A 14,349-nucleotide genomic window follows, 5' to 3' on the forward strand; every position below is an offset into this window, starting at 1 on the left:
TGTATTTTCCCACTCCCGTCCAGTAGGCGGCGATACATTAACATACTTTGGTTGATCAATGCTTTGTGGGTCGAACAACAACAAATATCTCTGCAGGTTTGCTAACTACGGTGGTTAGTTAGTTAGCTGTCAAAAACATGCTTCTTCAGACTTTCAGGCCATGGCTGACCTTGCTCCGTTGCAGAGGATTGCCGGTAGCAACAACACGACTTTACCACGGTGACAGAGTCGCAGCCGTCGGTACACAGCCTGACACACAGTCCGCGGAGTTTGCGGTAGGTGGTGGAGGAGGGGAAGGTGGTGGTGTTGGAGGGGAAGGTGGTGGTGTTGGAGGGGAAGGTGGTGGTGGAGGAGGGGAAGGTGGTGGTGTTGGAGGGGAAGGTGGTGGTTGGAGGGGAAGGTGGTGGTGGAGGGGAAGGTGGTGGTGGAGGAGGGGAAGGTGGTGGTGTTGGAAGGTGGTGTTGGGGAAGGTGGTGTGTTGGAGGGGAAGGTGGTGGTGGAGGGGAAGGTGGTGGTGGAGGAGGGGAAGGTTGGAGGGGGAAGGTGGAGGGGGATGTTGGAAGGGAAGGTGGTGGTGGTTGGAGGGGAAGGTGGTGGTGTTGGAGGGGAAGGTGGTGGTGTTGGAGGGGAAGGTGGTGGTGTTGGGGAAGGTGGTGGTGTTGGAGGGGAAGGTGGTGGTGTTGGAGGGGAAGGTGGTGGTGGAGGAGGGGAAGGTGGTGGTAGAGGAGGGGAAGGTGGTGAAGGAGGGGAAGGTGGTGGAGGGGAAGGAGGGGAAGGTGGTGTTGGAGGGGAAGGTGGTGGTGGAGGAGGGGAAGGTGGTGTTGGAGGAGGGGAAGGTGGTGGTGGAGGGGAAGGTGGTGGTGTTGGAGGGGAAGGTGGTGGTGGAGGAGGGAAGGTGGTGGTGGAAGGAGGAGGAGGGGAAGGTGGTGAAGGTGGAGGAGGGGAAGGTGGTGGAGGGGAAGGTGTGAAGGAGGGGAAGGTGGTGTTGGAGGGGAAGGTGGTGTTGGAGGAGGGGAAGGGGAAGATGGTGGAGGGGAAGGTGATGAAGGAGGGGAAGGTGGTGTTGAGGGGAAGGTGGTGGGTGGAGGGAAAGGTTGGAGGGGAAGGAGGGGAAGGTGGTGGTGGAGGAGGGGAAGATGGTGGAGGAGGGGAAGGAGGAGGGGGAAGGTGGTGGTTGGAGGGGAAGATGGTGGAAGGAGGGGAAGGTGGAGGAGGGGAAGGTGGTGGATGGGAAGGTGGTGGAGGAGGGGAAGGAGGAGGGGAAGGTGGTGGAGGAGGGGAAGGTGGTGGGGAAGGTGGTGGAGGTGAAGGTGGTGGAGGAGGGGAAGGTGGTGGAGGAGGAAGGAGGAGGGGAAGGAGGTGAAGGTGGTGGAGGAGGTGGAGAAGGAAGGTGGAGGAGGGGGGAAGGTGGTGGAGGAGGTGGAGAAGGAGGAGGGGAAGGTGGTGGAGGTGAAGGTGGTGGAGGTGAAGGTGGTGGAGGAGGGGAAGGTGGTGGAGGAGGGGAAGGTGGAGGAGGAAGGGAAGGTGGTGGAGGAGGAGGAGGGGAAGGTGGAGGTGAAGGGGAAAGGGTATCACGGTGAGACGCTGCTAGCTCGGACTGCCCTTGGAACTGACTTACTCTCAATAAGTGTAGTAATGCTCTCCAGCTAAATTAGCTGGCTTATTGTCATTTGCTTACATTATGCGTTTCAACCCCCATGTACCACCAGCTAGCTCACATGTACTGTAATTAACCAGGGCTAGCTAGCTTGCTAACATGTACTGTAATTAACCAGGGCTAGCTAGCTTGCTTGCTAACGTTGACCAGCCATTGAGAAGGGCAAATGCCTTTGGTCAGACAGCGTCTCCTCAGCAACGCTTTAAAAAAGTACTTCCGGGTCATGGAATTTCGGAAATATTTCAAATTAAAAGTCCCCCAGGTAATAACGTGTATTTACTCAAAATAATAATAATATGAAGAAGAAAAGTGTATTTAACATCAACAGTGATTCGTTTTAAAGTTACATTTGCATACAAGTTGGGGTTTAAAACATGTTCCAAGGTCAAACAAATGACCCCAATGCAAATCACTGTTTATAAAATACATAATCTTGGTTTATAGAGCAAAAATGATTCTAGGTGACGCAATAAAAGTAATGTAGGGAGTGACACAATAGGGTCTGTAGAATGGATATATGGTGTCATTTCACAGGGCTCTGAATAATACAGAATTTTGGTGGCCTTTAACTGTGGTCAAACAGCTTAAAGTAGGGTGCCTGGACACTATATTGTATAAATATTGCACTGTACATGGAAAATAATGGATCGGTGTCCATAACACTAGGTTCCAGTCTACTCACTAGAGTCCCTAGAATACAAAACAGGTGAGTTTGAACATGAAGTTACTTCTGTAGCTCAGTTGGTAGAGCATGGCGCTTGTAACGCCAGGGTAGTGGGTTCGATTCCCGGGACCACCCATACGTAGAATGTATGCACACATGACTGTAAGTCGCTTTGGATAAAAGCGTCTGCTAAATGGCATATATTATATTATATATATATATTATTATATTATAGTTATACATAGTGTATGAACTATGTGGACACCCTTTCAAATGAGTGGATTTGGCTATTTCGGCCACACCCGTTGCTGACAAGGTGTATAAAATCGAGCACACAGCCATGGAATCTCCATAGACAAACATTGTCAGTAGAATGACGTTACATTTCAAAATTGTTCCGTGAACATTAACACCAGTAAATAAACAGGAACCGTACAATCAGTTGGCTATTATGTTCTTTATATTCATTAAGCTATAAAGTAGTAATTCTCTTTCAGTATACATTTCTCCCCCAATGTAGCTATAAATATTATTTAACATAATTTTAACATTCTCCACTATGCAAAGCTGACTTTTATTTTGAAGGCAAAATCCCAAAACCGGAAGTTTTAGTGTGGATGGGATCCACCTAGGGTTGCTGCCATGATGCTCAACCAATATCAAACCAAGTGTTTGTTCGACGAAACAAAGCTTCGGATGTCATTGATCACGTGCTTCTGATAAAGCGATACAGATCGGCACACTGATTGGCTACACCTCGTAGCTCCGGTTATCAAACACAACACCACTACTTGGCGATACTTCTTCAATTCCCTAAATGTCCATGTCTAGTTGCAGGTGGTTCGTTTTGAATTTAGAAAATATTCCCTTATTAAATAAAAACTGTTTATGCTCCATTAGTTATCATCATTGGGATTGAAAATTCTAGTGACAGTAGTCTTCCAAGTTGGGAATTGAGGAAGTATTGCCAAGTTAAGGTTGGGTATATTCTCTGTGCTAAGCCAACCCGTATCTTCTCTAATAACACCCCAGACAGCTGGAACAGAGGAATGGCCTGTCTAGGAGAGATTTTGAATAGCTAGGATACTAGCTAGTCCTTGCCTGGTTTATAACCTGCTCCGGAAGCTCCCACTCATACTACACTAATACACTATGGCATTTGACATGATATCTATCTTTTCAGGAAAACTATGAACGAATGCAAGTCCTTGTTGATGAGTTGAAAGGCAGATCGGAGAAAATCAAATTGGGTAAGTTAAGTTGGCACCTTCACATGTGAAAACTATTTTTAATGTTAACAGATGTAGTTAATGTGGTGTTGACCAGCCTGTCTGTTGACCAGCCTGTCTGTTGACCAGCCTGTCTGTTGACCAGCCTGTCTGTTGACCTGCCTGTCTGTTGACCAGCCTGTCTGTTGACCAGCCTGTCTGTTGACCTGCCTGTCTGTTGACCAGCCTGTCTGTTGACCTGCCTGTCTGTTGACCAGCCTGTCTGTTGACCAGCCTGTCTGTTGACCAGCCTGTCTGTTGACCAGCCTGTCTGTTGACCTGCCTGTCTGTTGACCTGCCTGCCTGTCTGTTGACCTGCCTGTCTGTTGACCTGCCTGCCTGTCTGTTGACCTGCCTGTCTGTTGACCTGCCTGCCTGTCTGTTGACCTGCCTGTCTGTTGACCTGCCTGCCTGTCTGTTGACCAGCCTGTCTGATGACCTGCCTGTCTGTTGACCAGCCTGTCTGTTGACCAGCCTGTCTGTTGACCTGCCTGTCTGTTGACCAGCCTGTCTGTTGACCAGCCTGTCTGTTGACCAGCCTGTCTGTTGACCTGCCTGTCTGTTGACCTGCCTGTCTGTTGACCTGCCTGTCTGTTGACCAGGTGGAGGAGAACGTGCCAGAAAGCTACACATCTCCAGAGGGAAGCTCCTCCCCAGAGAACGCATAGACAGACTGCTGGACCCAGGGTAAACACACAGGACTATTCTCTGAACACCTCGTTGTAGATTTATCCTCTGTAGAGGCTCCGCAACCACTTTGTTTTGCCGTTTCCAGGTCTGAGGGTTCCTGTGTGTATCCTTTACGGTGTTTCTCTCCGCAGGTCTCCGTTCCTGGAATTCTCCCAGTTTGCAGCATATGAGCTCTATGGGAAAGAGGAGGTTCCAGCAGGAGGCATCATCACAGGGATTGGCAGAGTCTCAGGGTGCGTAGATTACTGTATGTAAACGCTAGATTACTGTAAACACTAGATTACTGTAAACACTAGATTACTGTAAACACTAGATTACTGTAAACACGAGATTACTGTAAACACGAGATTACTGTAAACACTGTAGAGCACTGTAGAGCACTGTTGACACTGTAGAGTACTGTTGACACTGTAGAGCACTGTTGACACTGTAGAGTACTGTTGACACTGTAGAGTACTGTTGACACTGTAGAGCACTGTTGACACTGTAGAGTACTGTTGACACTGTAGAGCACTGTAGAGCACTGTAGACACTGTAGAGCACTGTAGACACTAGATTACTGTAAACACTGTAGAGCACTGTAGAGCACTGTAGAGTACTGTAGAGTACTGTTGACACTGTAGAGTACTGTAGAGTACTGTTGACACTGTAGAGTACTGTTGACACTGTAGAGTACTGTTGACACTGTAGAGTACTGTTGACACTGTAGAGCACTGTAGAGCACTGTAGAGTACTGTAGAGCACTGTTGACACTGTAGAGTACTGTTGACACTAGAGTACTGTTGACACTGTAGAGTACTGTTGACACTGTAGAGCACTGTAGAGTACTGTTGACACTGTAGAGCACTGTAGAGTACTGTTGACACTGTATAGTACTGTAGAGTACTGTAGAGTACTGTAGAGTACTGTAAACACTGTAGAGCACTGTAGAGTACTGTTGACACTGTAGAGTACTGTAGAGTACTGTAGAGCACTGTTGACACTGTAGAGTACTGTTGACACTGTAGAGTACTGTTGACACTGTAGAGTACTGTTGACACTAGAGTACTGTTGACACTGTAGAGTACTGTTGACACTGTAGAGTACTGTTGACACTGTAGAGTACTGTAGAGTACTGTAGAGCACTGTTGACACTGTAGAGTACTGTTGACACTGTAGACACTGTAGAGCACTGTAGAGTACTGTTGACACTGTAGAGTACTGTAAAGTACCGAAGACACAGGTCCTGGAAGATGGTGGGTTTCAGACCTAATGCTTATTGTTCCAGCAGCCCCTTTCATTGTTATCTACTCTTCTGACTGGTCATCTGCCACATTCCCTCCAGGGTGGAGTGTGTGATTGTTGCTAACGACGCCACAGTGAAAGGAGGCACCTACTACCCAGTCACAGTGAAGAAGCATCTCCGAGCCCAGGAGATAGCTCAGCAGAACCACCTGCCATGTATCTACCTGGGTGAGTGCCCTCTCGTTCTCTATACTGGTGGCAGCATGGGGATAGCTGATGTACGTATATGTAACACTCCCAGTGGTTGTCTCCTATAGTGGACTCAGGAGGGATGAGGGGTCAGGGACTAGGGGTCAGGGACTAGGGGTCAGGGACTAGGGGTCAGGGACTAGGGGTCAGGGACTAGGGGGAGGGACTAGGGGTCAGGGACTAGGGGTCTATACTGGTGGCAGCATAGGGATAGCTGATGTACGTATATGTAACACTCCCAGTGGTTGTCTCCTATAGTGGACTCAGGAGGGACGAGGGGTCAGGGACTAGGGGTCAGGGACGAGGGGGAGGGACGAGGGGTCAGGGACGAGGGGTCAGGGACTAGGGGGGAGGGACTAGGGGGAGGGACTAGGGGTCAGGGACTAGGGGTCAGGGACTAGGGGTCAGGGACGAGGGGTCAGGGACTAGGGGTCAGGGACTAGGGGGAGGGACTAGGGGTCAGGGACTAGGGGTCAGGGACTAGGGGTCAGGGACTAGGGGTCAGGGACTAGGGGTCTATACTGGTGGCAGCATGGGGATAGCTGATGCACGTATGTAACACTCTCCCAGTGGTTGTCTCCTATAGTGGACTCAGGAGGGACGAGGGGTCAGGGACGAGGGGTCAGGGACTAGGGGGAGGGACTAGGGGTCAGGGACTAGGGGGAGGGACTAGGGGGAGGGACTAGGGGTCAGGGACTAGGGGTCAGGGACTAGGGGTCAGGGACGAGGGGTCAGGGACGAGGGGTCAGGGACGAGGGGTCAGGGACTAGGGGGGAGGGACGAGGGGTCAGGGACGAGGGGTCAGGGACTAGGGGGGGAGGGACGAGGGGTCAGGGACTAGGGGGAGGGACGAGGGGTCAGGGACTAGGGGGAGGGACGAGGGGTCAGGGACTAGGGGGGAGGGACGAGGGGTCAGGGACTAGGGGGAGGGGGGGGACGGGGGACGAGGGGTCAGGGACTAGGGACGGGGTCAGGGACGAGGGGTCAGGGACTAGGGGTCAGGGACTAGGGGTCAGGGACTAGGGGTCAGGGACTAGGGGGAGGGACGAGGGGTCAGGGACGAGGGGTCAGGGGGGGACGAGGGGTCAGGGACGAGGGGTCAGGGACTAGGGGGAGGGACTAGGGGTCAGGGACGAGGGGTCAGGGACGAGGGTCAGGGACTAGGGGGAGGGACTAGGGGTCAGGGACGAGGGGTCAGGGACGAGGGGTCAGGGACTAGGGGGAGGGACGAGGGGTCAGGGACGAGGGTCAGGGACTAGGGGGAGGGACTAGGGGTCAGGGACGAGGGGTCAGGGACTAGGGGGAGGGACGAGGGGTCAGGGACTAGGGGTCAGGGACGAGGGGTCAGGGACGAGGGGTCAGGGACTAGGGGTCAGGGACTAGGGGTCAGGGACTAGGGGTCAGGGACTAGGGGTCAGGGACTTGGGGTCAGGGACTAGGGGTCAGGGACTTGGGGTCAGGGACTAGGGGTCAAGTAATAGGGGTTGATTTGTGATTGTGTGCCTCTGCAGTGGACTCCGGAGGAGCCAACCTTCCCAGACAGGCAGAGGTCTTCCCAGACAGAGAACACTTTGGACGGATCTTCTTCAACCAGGCTCGTCTCTCCTCAGACGGAATAGCACAGGTAATGAATAGCACAGGTAATGAATAGCACAGGTAATGAATAGCACAGGTAATGAATAGCACAGGTAATGAATAGCACAGGTAAGGAAATAGCACAGGTAATGAATAGCACAGGTAATGAATAGCACAGGTAATGAATAGCACAGGTAATGAATAGCACAGGTAAGGAAATAGCACAGGTAAGGAAATAGCACAGGTAAGGAAATAGCACAGGTAAGGAATAGCACAGGTAAGGAATAGCACAGGTAAGGAATAGCACAGGTAATGAATAGCACAGGTAAGGAATAGCACAGGTAAGGAATAGCACAGGTAAGGAATAGCACAGGTAATGAATAGCACAGGTAAGGAATAGCACAGGTAATGAATAGCACAAGTAAGGAATAGCAACAATGTTGGAGGTGGCTTATGGTAGAGAAATTAAAATGTAATTCTCTGGCAACAGCTCCGGTGGACATTCCTACAGTCAACATGCCAATTGCACACTCCCTCAAAACTGTGGCGTTGTTTTGTTAAAACTGCATTTTAGAGAGGTGTTTTTTTTGTGGCACCCCTGCCCAGTCATGTGAAATCAATAGATGAATTAATTTAAATGGACTGATTTCCTTATATGAACTGTAAAATCTTTAGTTTATGTGTTTGTATATGTGTGTTGTTCCAGATAGCGGTGGTTATGGGGTCGTGTACAGCGGGAGGAGCGTATGTCCCAGCCATGGCTGATGAGAGTATCATCGTCAGGAAACAAGGAACCATCTTCCTGGGAGGACCTCCTCTGGTGAGGACTAGATAACGTATCATAGATATGCATCATTTAGAAAATGATGTGTCTTAACGGCGCTATCATGGCAACCCCGCTGTATCATGGTAACCCCGCTGTATCATGGCAACCCCGCTGTATCATGGCAACCCCGCTGTATCATGGCAACCCCGCTGTATCATGGCAACCCCGCTGTATCATGGCAACCCCGCTGTATCATGGCAACCCCGCTGTATCATTGTAACCCCGCTGTATCATGGCAACCCCGCTGTATCATGGCAACCCCGCTGTATCATGGCAACCCCGCTGTATCATGGCAACCCCGCTGTATCATGGCGTTGTGCTGTTTATCATGGCAACCCCGCTGTATCATGGCAACCCTCTGCTGAGGATCATGGCATCTTCACTGCTGTATCATGGCAACATCATGCTGTATCATGGCAACCCCGCTGTATCATGGCAATCCCCGCTGTATCATTGTAACCCCGCTGTATCATGGCAACCCCGCTGTATCATGGCAACCCCGCTGTATCATGGCAACCCCGCTGTATCATGGCAACCCCGCTGTATCATGGCAACCCCGCTGTATCATGGCAACCCCGCTGTATCATGGCAACCCCGCTGTGTAGAACTGATGCGTTGTGTTGTTTTTCAGGTAAAAGCAGCAACAGGGGAGACCGTCTCTGCTGAGGATCTTGGAGGGGCGGATCTTCACTGCAGGTATCAGGATGACATCATGGTGGAGCAGGGGCCTGAGGGCACGCAGTGTGTTGTGAAATCTGTGAATGTATTATAATGTTTTTAAAATTGTATAACCTGCTTTAATTTTGCTGGACCCCAGGAAGAGTAGCTGCTGTCTTGGCAGGAACTAATGGGGATCCTTAATAAACTCCAGAAAGAGTAGCTGCTGCCTTGACAGGAACTAATGGGGATCCATAATAAACCCCAGGAAGAGTAGCTGCTGCCTTGGCAGGAACTAATGGGGATCCATAATAAACCCCAGGAAGAGTAGCTGCTGCCTTGGCAGGAAGTAATGGGGATCCATAATGGGGATCCATAATAAACCACAGGAAGAGTAGCTGCTGCCTTGGCAGGAAGTAATGGGGATCCATAATAAACCCCAGGAAGAATAGCTGCTGCCTTGGCAGGAACTAATGGGGATCCATAATAAACCCCAGGAAGAGTAGCTGCTGCCTTGGCAGGAACTAATGGGGATCCATAATAAACCCCAGGAAGAGTAGCTGCTGCCTTGGCAGGAACTAATGGGGATCCATAATAAATACAGCATCGGTCCTTTCTGTGGTAGAAAAAGTACTCAATTGTCATAGTTCGCAAAAGTTCAAAGTAAATCAAATCTAATTTTATTTGTCACATACACATGGTTAGCAGATGTTAATGCGAGTGTAGCGAAATGCTTGTGCTTCTAGTTCCGACAATGCAGTGATAACCAACAAGTAATCTAACTAACAATTCCTAAACTACTGTCTTATACACAGTGTAAGGGGATAAAGAATATGTACATAAGGATATATGAATGAGTGATGGTACAGAGCGGCATAGGCAAGATGCAGTAGATGGTACAGTATATGTTGGGTATGTAAACAGTATACTAAGTGGCATTGTTTAAAGTGGCTGGTGATACATTTATTACATCAATTTTCATTATTAAAGTGGCTGGAGATGAGTCGTATATTAAGCAAACCAGACAGCACAATTTTATTGTTTAAAAAAATGTATTTACGGACAGACGGGCATCCTCCAACACTAGGCTACCCTGCCGCTACCCTGCATCCTCCAACACTAGGCTACCCTGCCGCTACCCTGCATCCTTCAACACTAGGCTACCCTGCCGCTACCCTGCATCCTCCAACACTAGGCTACCCTGCCGCTACCCTGCATCCTTCAACACTAGGCTACCCTGCCGCTACCCTGCATCCTTCAACACTAGGCTACCCTGCCGCTACCCTGCATCCTTCAACACTAGGCTACCCTGCCGCTACCCTGCATCCTCCAACACTAGGCTACCCTGCCGCTACCCTGCATCCTTCAACACTAGGCTACCCTGCCGCTACCCTGCATCCTCCAACACTAGGCTACCCTGCCGCTACCCTGCATCCTCCAACACTAGGCTACCCTGCCGCTACCCTGCATCCTCCAACACTAGGCTACCCTGCCGCTACCCTGCATCCTCCAACACTAGGCTACCCTGCCGCTACCCTGCATCCTCCAACACTAGGCTACCCTGCCGCTACCCTGCATCCTCCAACACTAGGCTACCCTGCCGCTACCCTGCATCCTCCAACACTAGGCTACCCTGCCGCTACCCTGCATCCTTCAACACTAGGCTACCCTGCCGCTACCCTGCATCCTCCAACACTAGGCTACCCTGCCGCTACCCTGCATCCTTCAACACTAGGCTACCCTGCCGCTACCCTGCATCCTTCAACACTAGGCTACCCTGCCGCTACCCTGCATCCTCCAACACTAGGCTACCCTGCCGCTACCCTGCATCCTCCAACACTAGGACATTAATTTACAAACGCAGTATGGGTGTTTAGTGAGTCCGCCAGACCAGAGGCAGTGGGGATGACCAGGTGTTATATTAATAGATGCCTGTATGGTCTGAGCTAGGTATGGTAGGCACTGTATGGTATGTACTGTATGGTATGGTAGGTACTGTATGGTCTGAGTTAGGTATGGTAGGTACTGTGGTATGTACTGTATGGTCTGAGTTAGTTATGGTAGGTACTGTATGGACTGAGTTAGGTATGGTAGGTACTGTATGGACTGAGTTAGGTATGGTAGGTACTGTATGGACTGAGTTAGGTATGGTAGGTACTGTATGGACTAAGTTAGGTATGGTAGGTACTGTATGGTCTGAGTTGGGTATGGTAGGTACTGTATGGTAGGTACTGTATGGTAGGTACTGTATGGTCTGAGTTGGGTATGGTAGGTACTGTATGGTAGGTACTGTATGGTGGGTACTGTATGGTGGGTACTGTATGGTAGGTACTGTATGGTCTGAGTTGGGTATGGTGGGTACTATATGGTCTGAGTTAGGAATGGTAGGTACTGTATGGTAGGTACTGTATGGTCTGAGTTGGGAATGGTAGGTACTATATGGTAGGTACTGTATGGTAGGTACTGTATGGTCTGAGTTGGGTATGGTGGGTACTATATGGTCTGAGTTAGGAATGGTAGGTACTGTATGGTAGGTACTGTATGGTCTGAGTTGGGAATGGTAGGTACTGTATGGTAGGTACTGTATGGTCTGAGTTGGGAATGGTGGGTACTATATGGTCTGAGTTAGGAATGGTAGGTACTGTATGGTAGGTACTGTATGGTCTGAGTTGGGAATGGTAGGTACTGTATGGTAGGTACTGTATGGTCTGAGTTGGGAATGGTAGGTACTGTATGGTAGGTACTGTATGGTAGGTACTGTATGGTCTGAGTTGGGTATGGTGGGTACTGTATGGTCGGTATGGTAGGTACTGTATGGTAGGTACTGTATGGTAGGTACTGTATGGTGGGTACTGTATGGTAGGTACTATATGGTCTGAGTTAGGAATGGTAGGTACTGTATGGTCTGAGTTGGGTATGGTAGGTACTGTATGGTCTGAGTTGGGTATGGTAGGTACTGTATGGTCTGAGTTGGGTATGGTAGGTACTGTATGGTAGGTACTGTATGGTGGGTACTGTATGGTAGGTACTGTATGGTGGGTACTGTATGGTGGGTACTGTATGGTAGGTACTATATGGTCTGAGTTAGGAATGGTAGGTACTGTATGGTCTGAGTTGGGTATGGTAGGTACTGTATGGTCTGAGTTGGGTATGGTAGGTACTGTATGGTACCATGGAGCAGGTATCAGTATGATATTAGTTCGGTCTGGTTCCTCTCCAATGTTGATCCGTGTTTGTTTCCTGTCCCACAGGAAGTCAGGCGTAACAGACCACTACGCTCTAGACGATAGCCACGCCCTTCACCTGGCTCGCAAGGCCGTCCGCAACCTCAACTACACCAAGAACATACAGGTGGGTGATGACCTCGGCATACAGGTGGGTGATGACCTCGGCATACAGGTGGGTGATGACCTCGGCATACAGGTGGGTGATGACCTCGGCATACAGGTGGGTGATGACCTCGGCATACAGGTGGGTGATGACCTCGGCATACAGGTGGGTGATGACCTCGGCATACAGGTGGGTGATGACCTCGGCATACAGGTGGGTGATGACCTCGGCATACAGGTGGGTGATGACCTCGGCACACAGGTGGGTGATGACCTCGGCACACAGGTGGGTGATGACCTCGGCACACAGGTGGGTGATAACCAGAGACAGAATGCTCAAGTGTTTTTGGAAAGAAAATATAAACCCCAACCAAAATCTAGAAGGGACACAGGTCTATAGTTTTTTGAAGTCAAAGGAGTTGTTTCTTGCGTAGCTAATGTTTGTTCCGTTTCTTTTCTTCAGAAAAACACGTGTGACGTCACTACATAAGTTGTGTTCTACTGTGTGATTGCCCAGGTGATAGCCAGTATTGACTGTTAGGTTGTGTTCTACTGTGTGATTGCCCAGGTGATAGCCAGGATTGACTGTTAGGTTGTGTTCTACTGTGTGATTGCCAGGTGATAGCCAGGATTGACTGTTAGGTTGTGTTCTACTGTGTGATTGCCAGGTGATAGCCAGGATTGACTGTTAGGTTGTGTTCTACTGTGTGATTGCCAGGTGATAGCCAGGGTTGACTGTTAGGTTGTGTTCTACTGTGTGATTGCCCAGGTGATAGCCAGGATTGACTGTTAGGTTGTGTTCTACTGTGTGATTGCCCAGGTGATAGCCAGGATTGACTGTTAGGTTGTGTTATATATATATATATATATGTATATATATATATATGCCATTTATATATGCCATTTAGCAGACGCTTTTATCCAAAGCGACTTACAGTCATGTGTGCATACATTCTACGTATGGGTGGTCCCGGGGATCGAACCCACTACCCTGACGTTACAAGCGCCATGCTCTACCAACTGAGCTACAGAAGGACCGTGTTCTACTGTGTGATTGCCAGGTGATAGCCAGGATTGACTGTTAGGTTGTGTTCTACTGTGTGATTGCCAGGTGATAGCCAGGATTGACTGTTAGGTTGTGTTCTGCTGTGTGATTGCCAGGTGATAGCCAGGATTGACTGTTAGGTTGTGTTCTACTGTGTGATTGCCAGGTGATAGCCAGGATTGACTGACTGTTAGGTTGTGTTCTACTGTGTGATTGCCAGGTGATAGCCAGGATTGACTGTTAGGTTGTGTTCTACTGTGTGATTGCCAGGTGATAGCCAGGATTGACTGTTAGGTTGTGTTCTACTGTGTGATTGCCAGGTGATAGCCAGGATTGACTGTTAGGTTGTGTTCTACTGTGTGATTGCCAGGTGATAGCCAGGATTGACTGTTAGGTTGTGTTCTACTGTGTGATTGCCCAGGTGATAGCCAGGATTGACTGTTAGGTTGTGTTCTACTGTGTGATTGCCCAGGTGATAGCCAGGATTGACTGTTAGGTTGTGTTCTACTGTGTGATTGCCCAGGTGATAGCCAGGATTGACTGTTAGGTTGTGTTCTACTGTGTGATTGCCAGGTGATAGCCAGGATTGACTGTTAGGTTGTGTTCTACTGTGTGATTGCCCAGGTGATAGCCAGGATTGACTGTTAGGTTGTGTTCTACTGTGTGATTGCCAGGTGATAGCCAGGATTGACTGTTAGGTTGTGTTCTACTGTGTGATTGCCCAGGTGATAGCCAGGATTGACTGTTAGGTTGTGTTCTACTGTGTGATTGCCCAGGTGATAGCCAGGATTGACTGTTAGGTTGTGTTCTACTGTGTGATTGCCCAGGTGATAGCCAGGATTGACTGTTAGGTTGTGTTCTACTGTGTGATTGCCCAGGTGATAGCCAGGATTGACTGTTAGGTTGTGTTCTACTGTGTGATTGCCAGGTGATAGCCAGGATTGACTGTTAGGTTGTGTTCTACTGTGTGATTGCCCAGGTGATAGCCAGGATTGACTGTTAGGTTGTGTTCTACTGTGTGATTGCCAGGTGATAGCCAGGATTGACTGTTAGGTTGTGTTCTACTGTGTGATTGCCAGGTGATAGCCAGGATTGACTGTTAGGTTGTGTTCTACTGTGTGATTGCCAGGTGATAGCCAGGATTGACTGTTAGGTTGTGTTCTAC

General features: G+C 49.6%; 1 protein-coding gene across 2 annotated transcripts in view; it reads left to right on the plus strand.

Annotated features, from left to right (window-relative positions):
• Nucleotides 1-39: 39 nt before the first annotated feature.
• The window catches only part of mccc2 (methylcrotonyl-CoA carboxylase subunit 2), a 46,691-nt gene continuing 32,381 nt past the window's right edge, over nucleotides 40-14,349 (plus strand). The window contains exons 1-9 of one of the 2 annotated variants that reach the window (XR_006838948.1): nucleotides 40-275; nucleotides 3,505-3,571; nucleotides 4,192-4,276; nucleotides 4,411-4,512; nucleotides 5,604-5,731; nucleotides 7,264-7,376; nucleotides 8,034-8,147; nucleotides 8,785-8,849; nucleotides 12,062-12,161. Coding sequence is in view for 1 of the 2 variants with exons in the window: in XM_046351533.1 (XP_046207489.1) it covers nucleotides 138-275; nucleotides 3,505-3,571; nucleotides 4,192-4,276; nucleotides 4,411-4,512; nucleotides 5,604-5,731; nucleotides 7,264-7,376; nucleotides 8,034-8,147; nucleotides 8,785-8,849; nucleotides 12,062-12,161 (912 nt within the window). In the remaining variant the exon portion in view is untranslated. The remainder of the gene's footprint in view (nucleotides 276-3,504; nucleotides 3,572-4,191; nucleotides 4,277-4,410; nucleotides 4,513-5,603; nucleotides 5,732-7,263; nucleotides 7,377-8,033; nucleotides 8,148-8,784; nucleotides 8,850-12,061; nucleotides 12,162-14,349) is intronic. The other variant, XM_046351533.1, reaches the window with a different exon arrangement.

This window comes from Oncorhynchus gorbuscha, linkage group LG05 (assembly GCF_021184085.1).
Source record: "Oncorhynchus gorbuscha isolate QuinsamMale2020 ecotype Even-year linkage group LG05, OgorEven_v1.0, whole genome shotgun sequence".
NCBI lineage: Eukaryota > Metazoa > Chordata > Actinopteri > Salmoniformes > Salmonidae > Oncorhynchus > Oncorhynchus gorbuscha.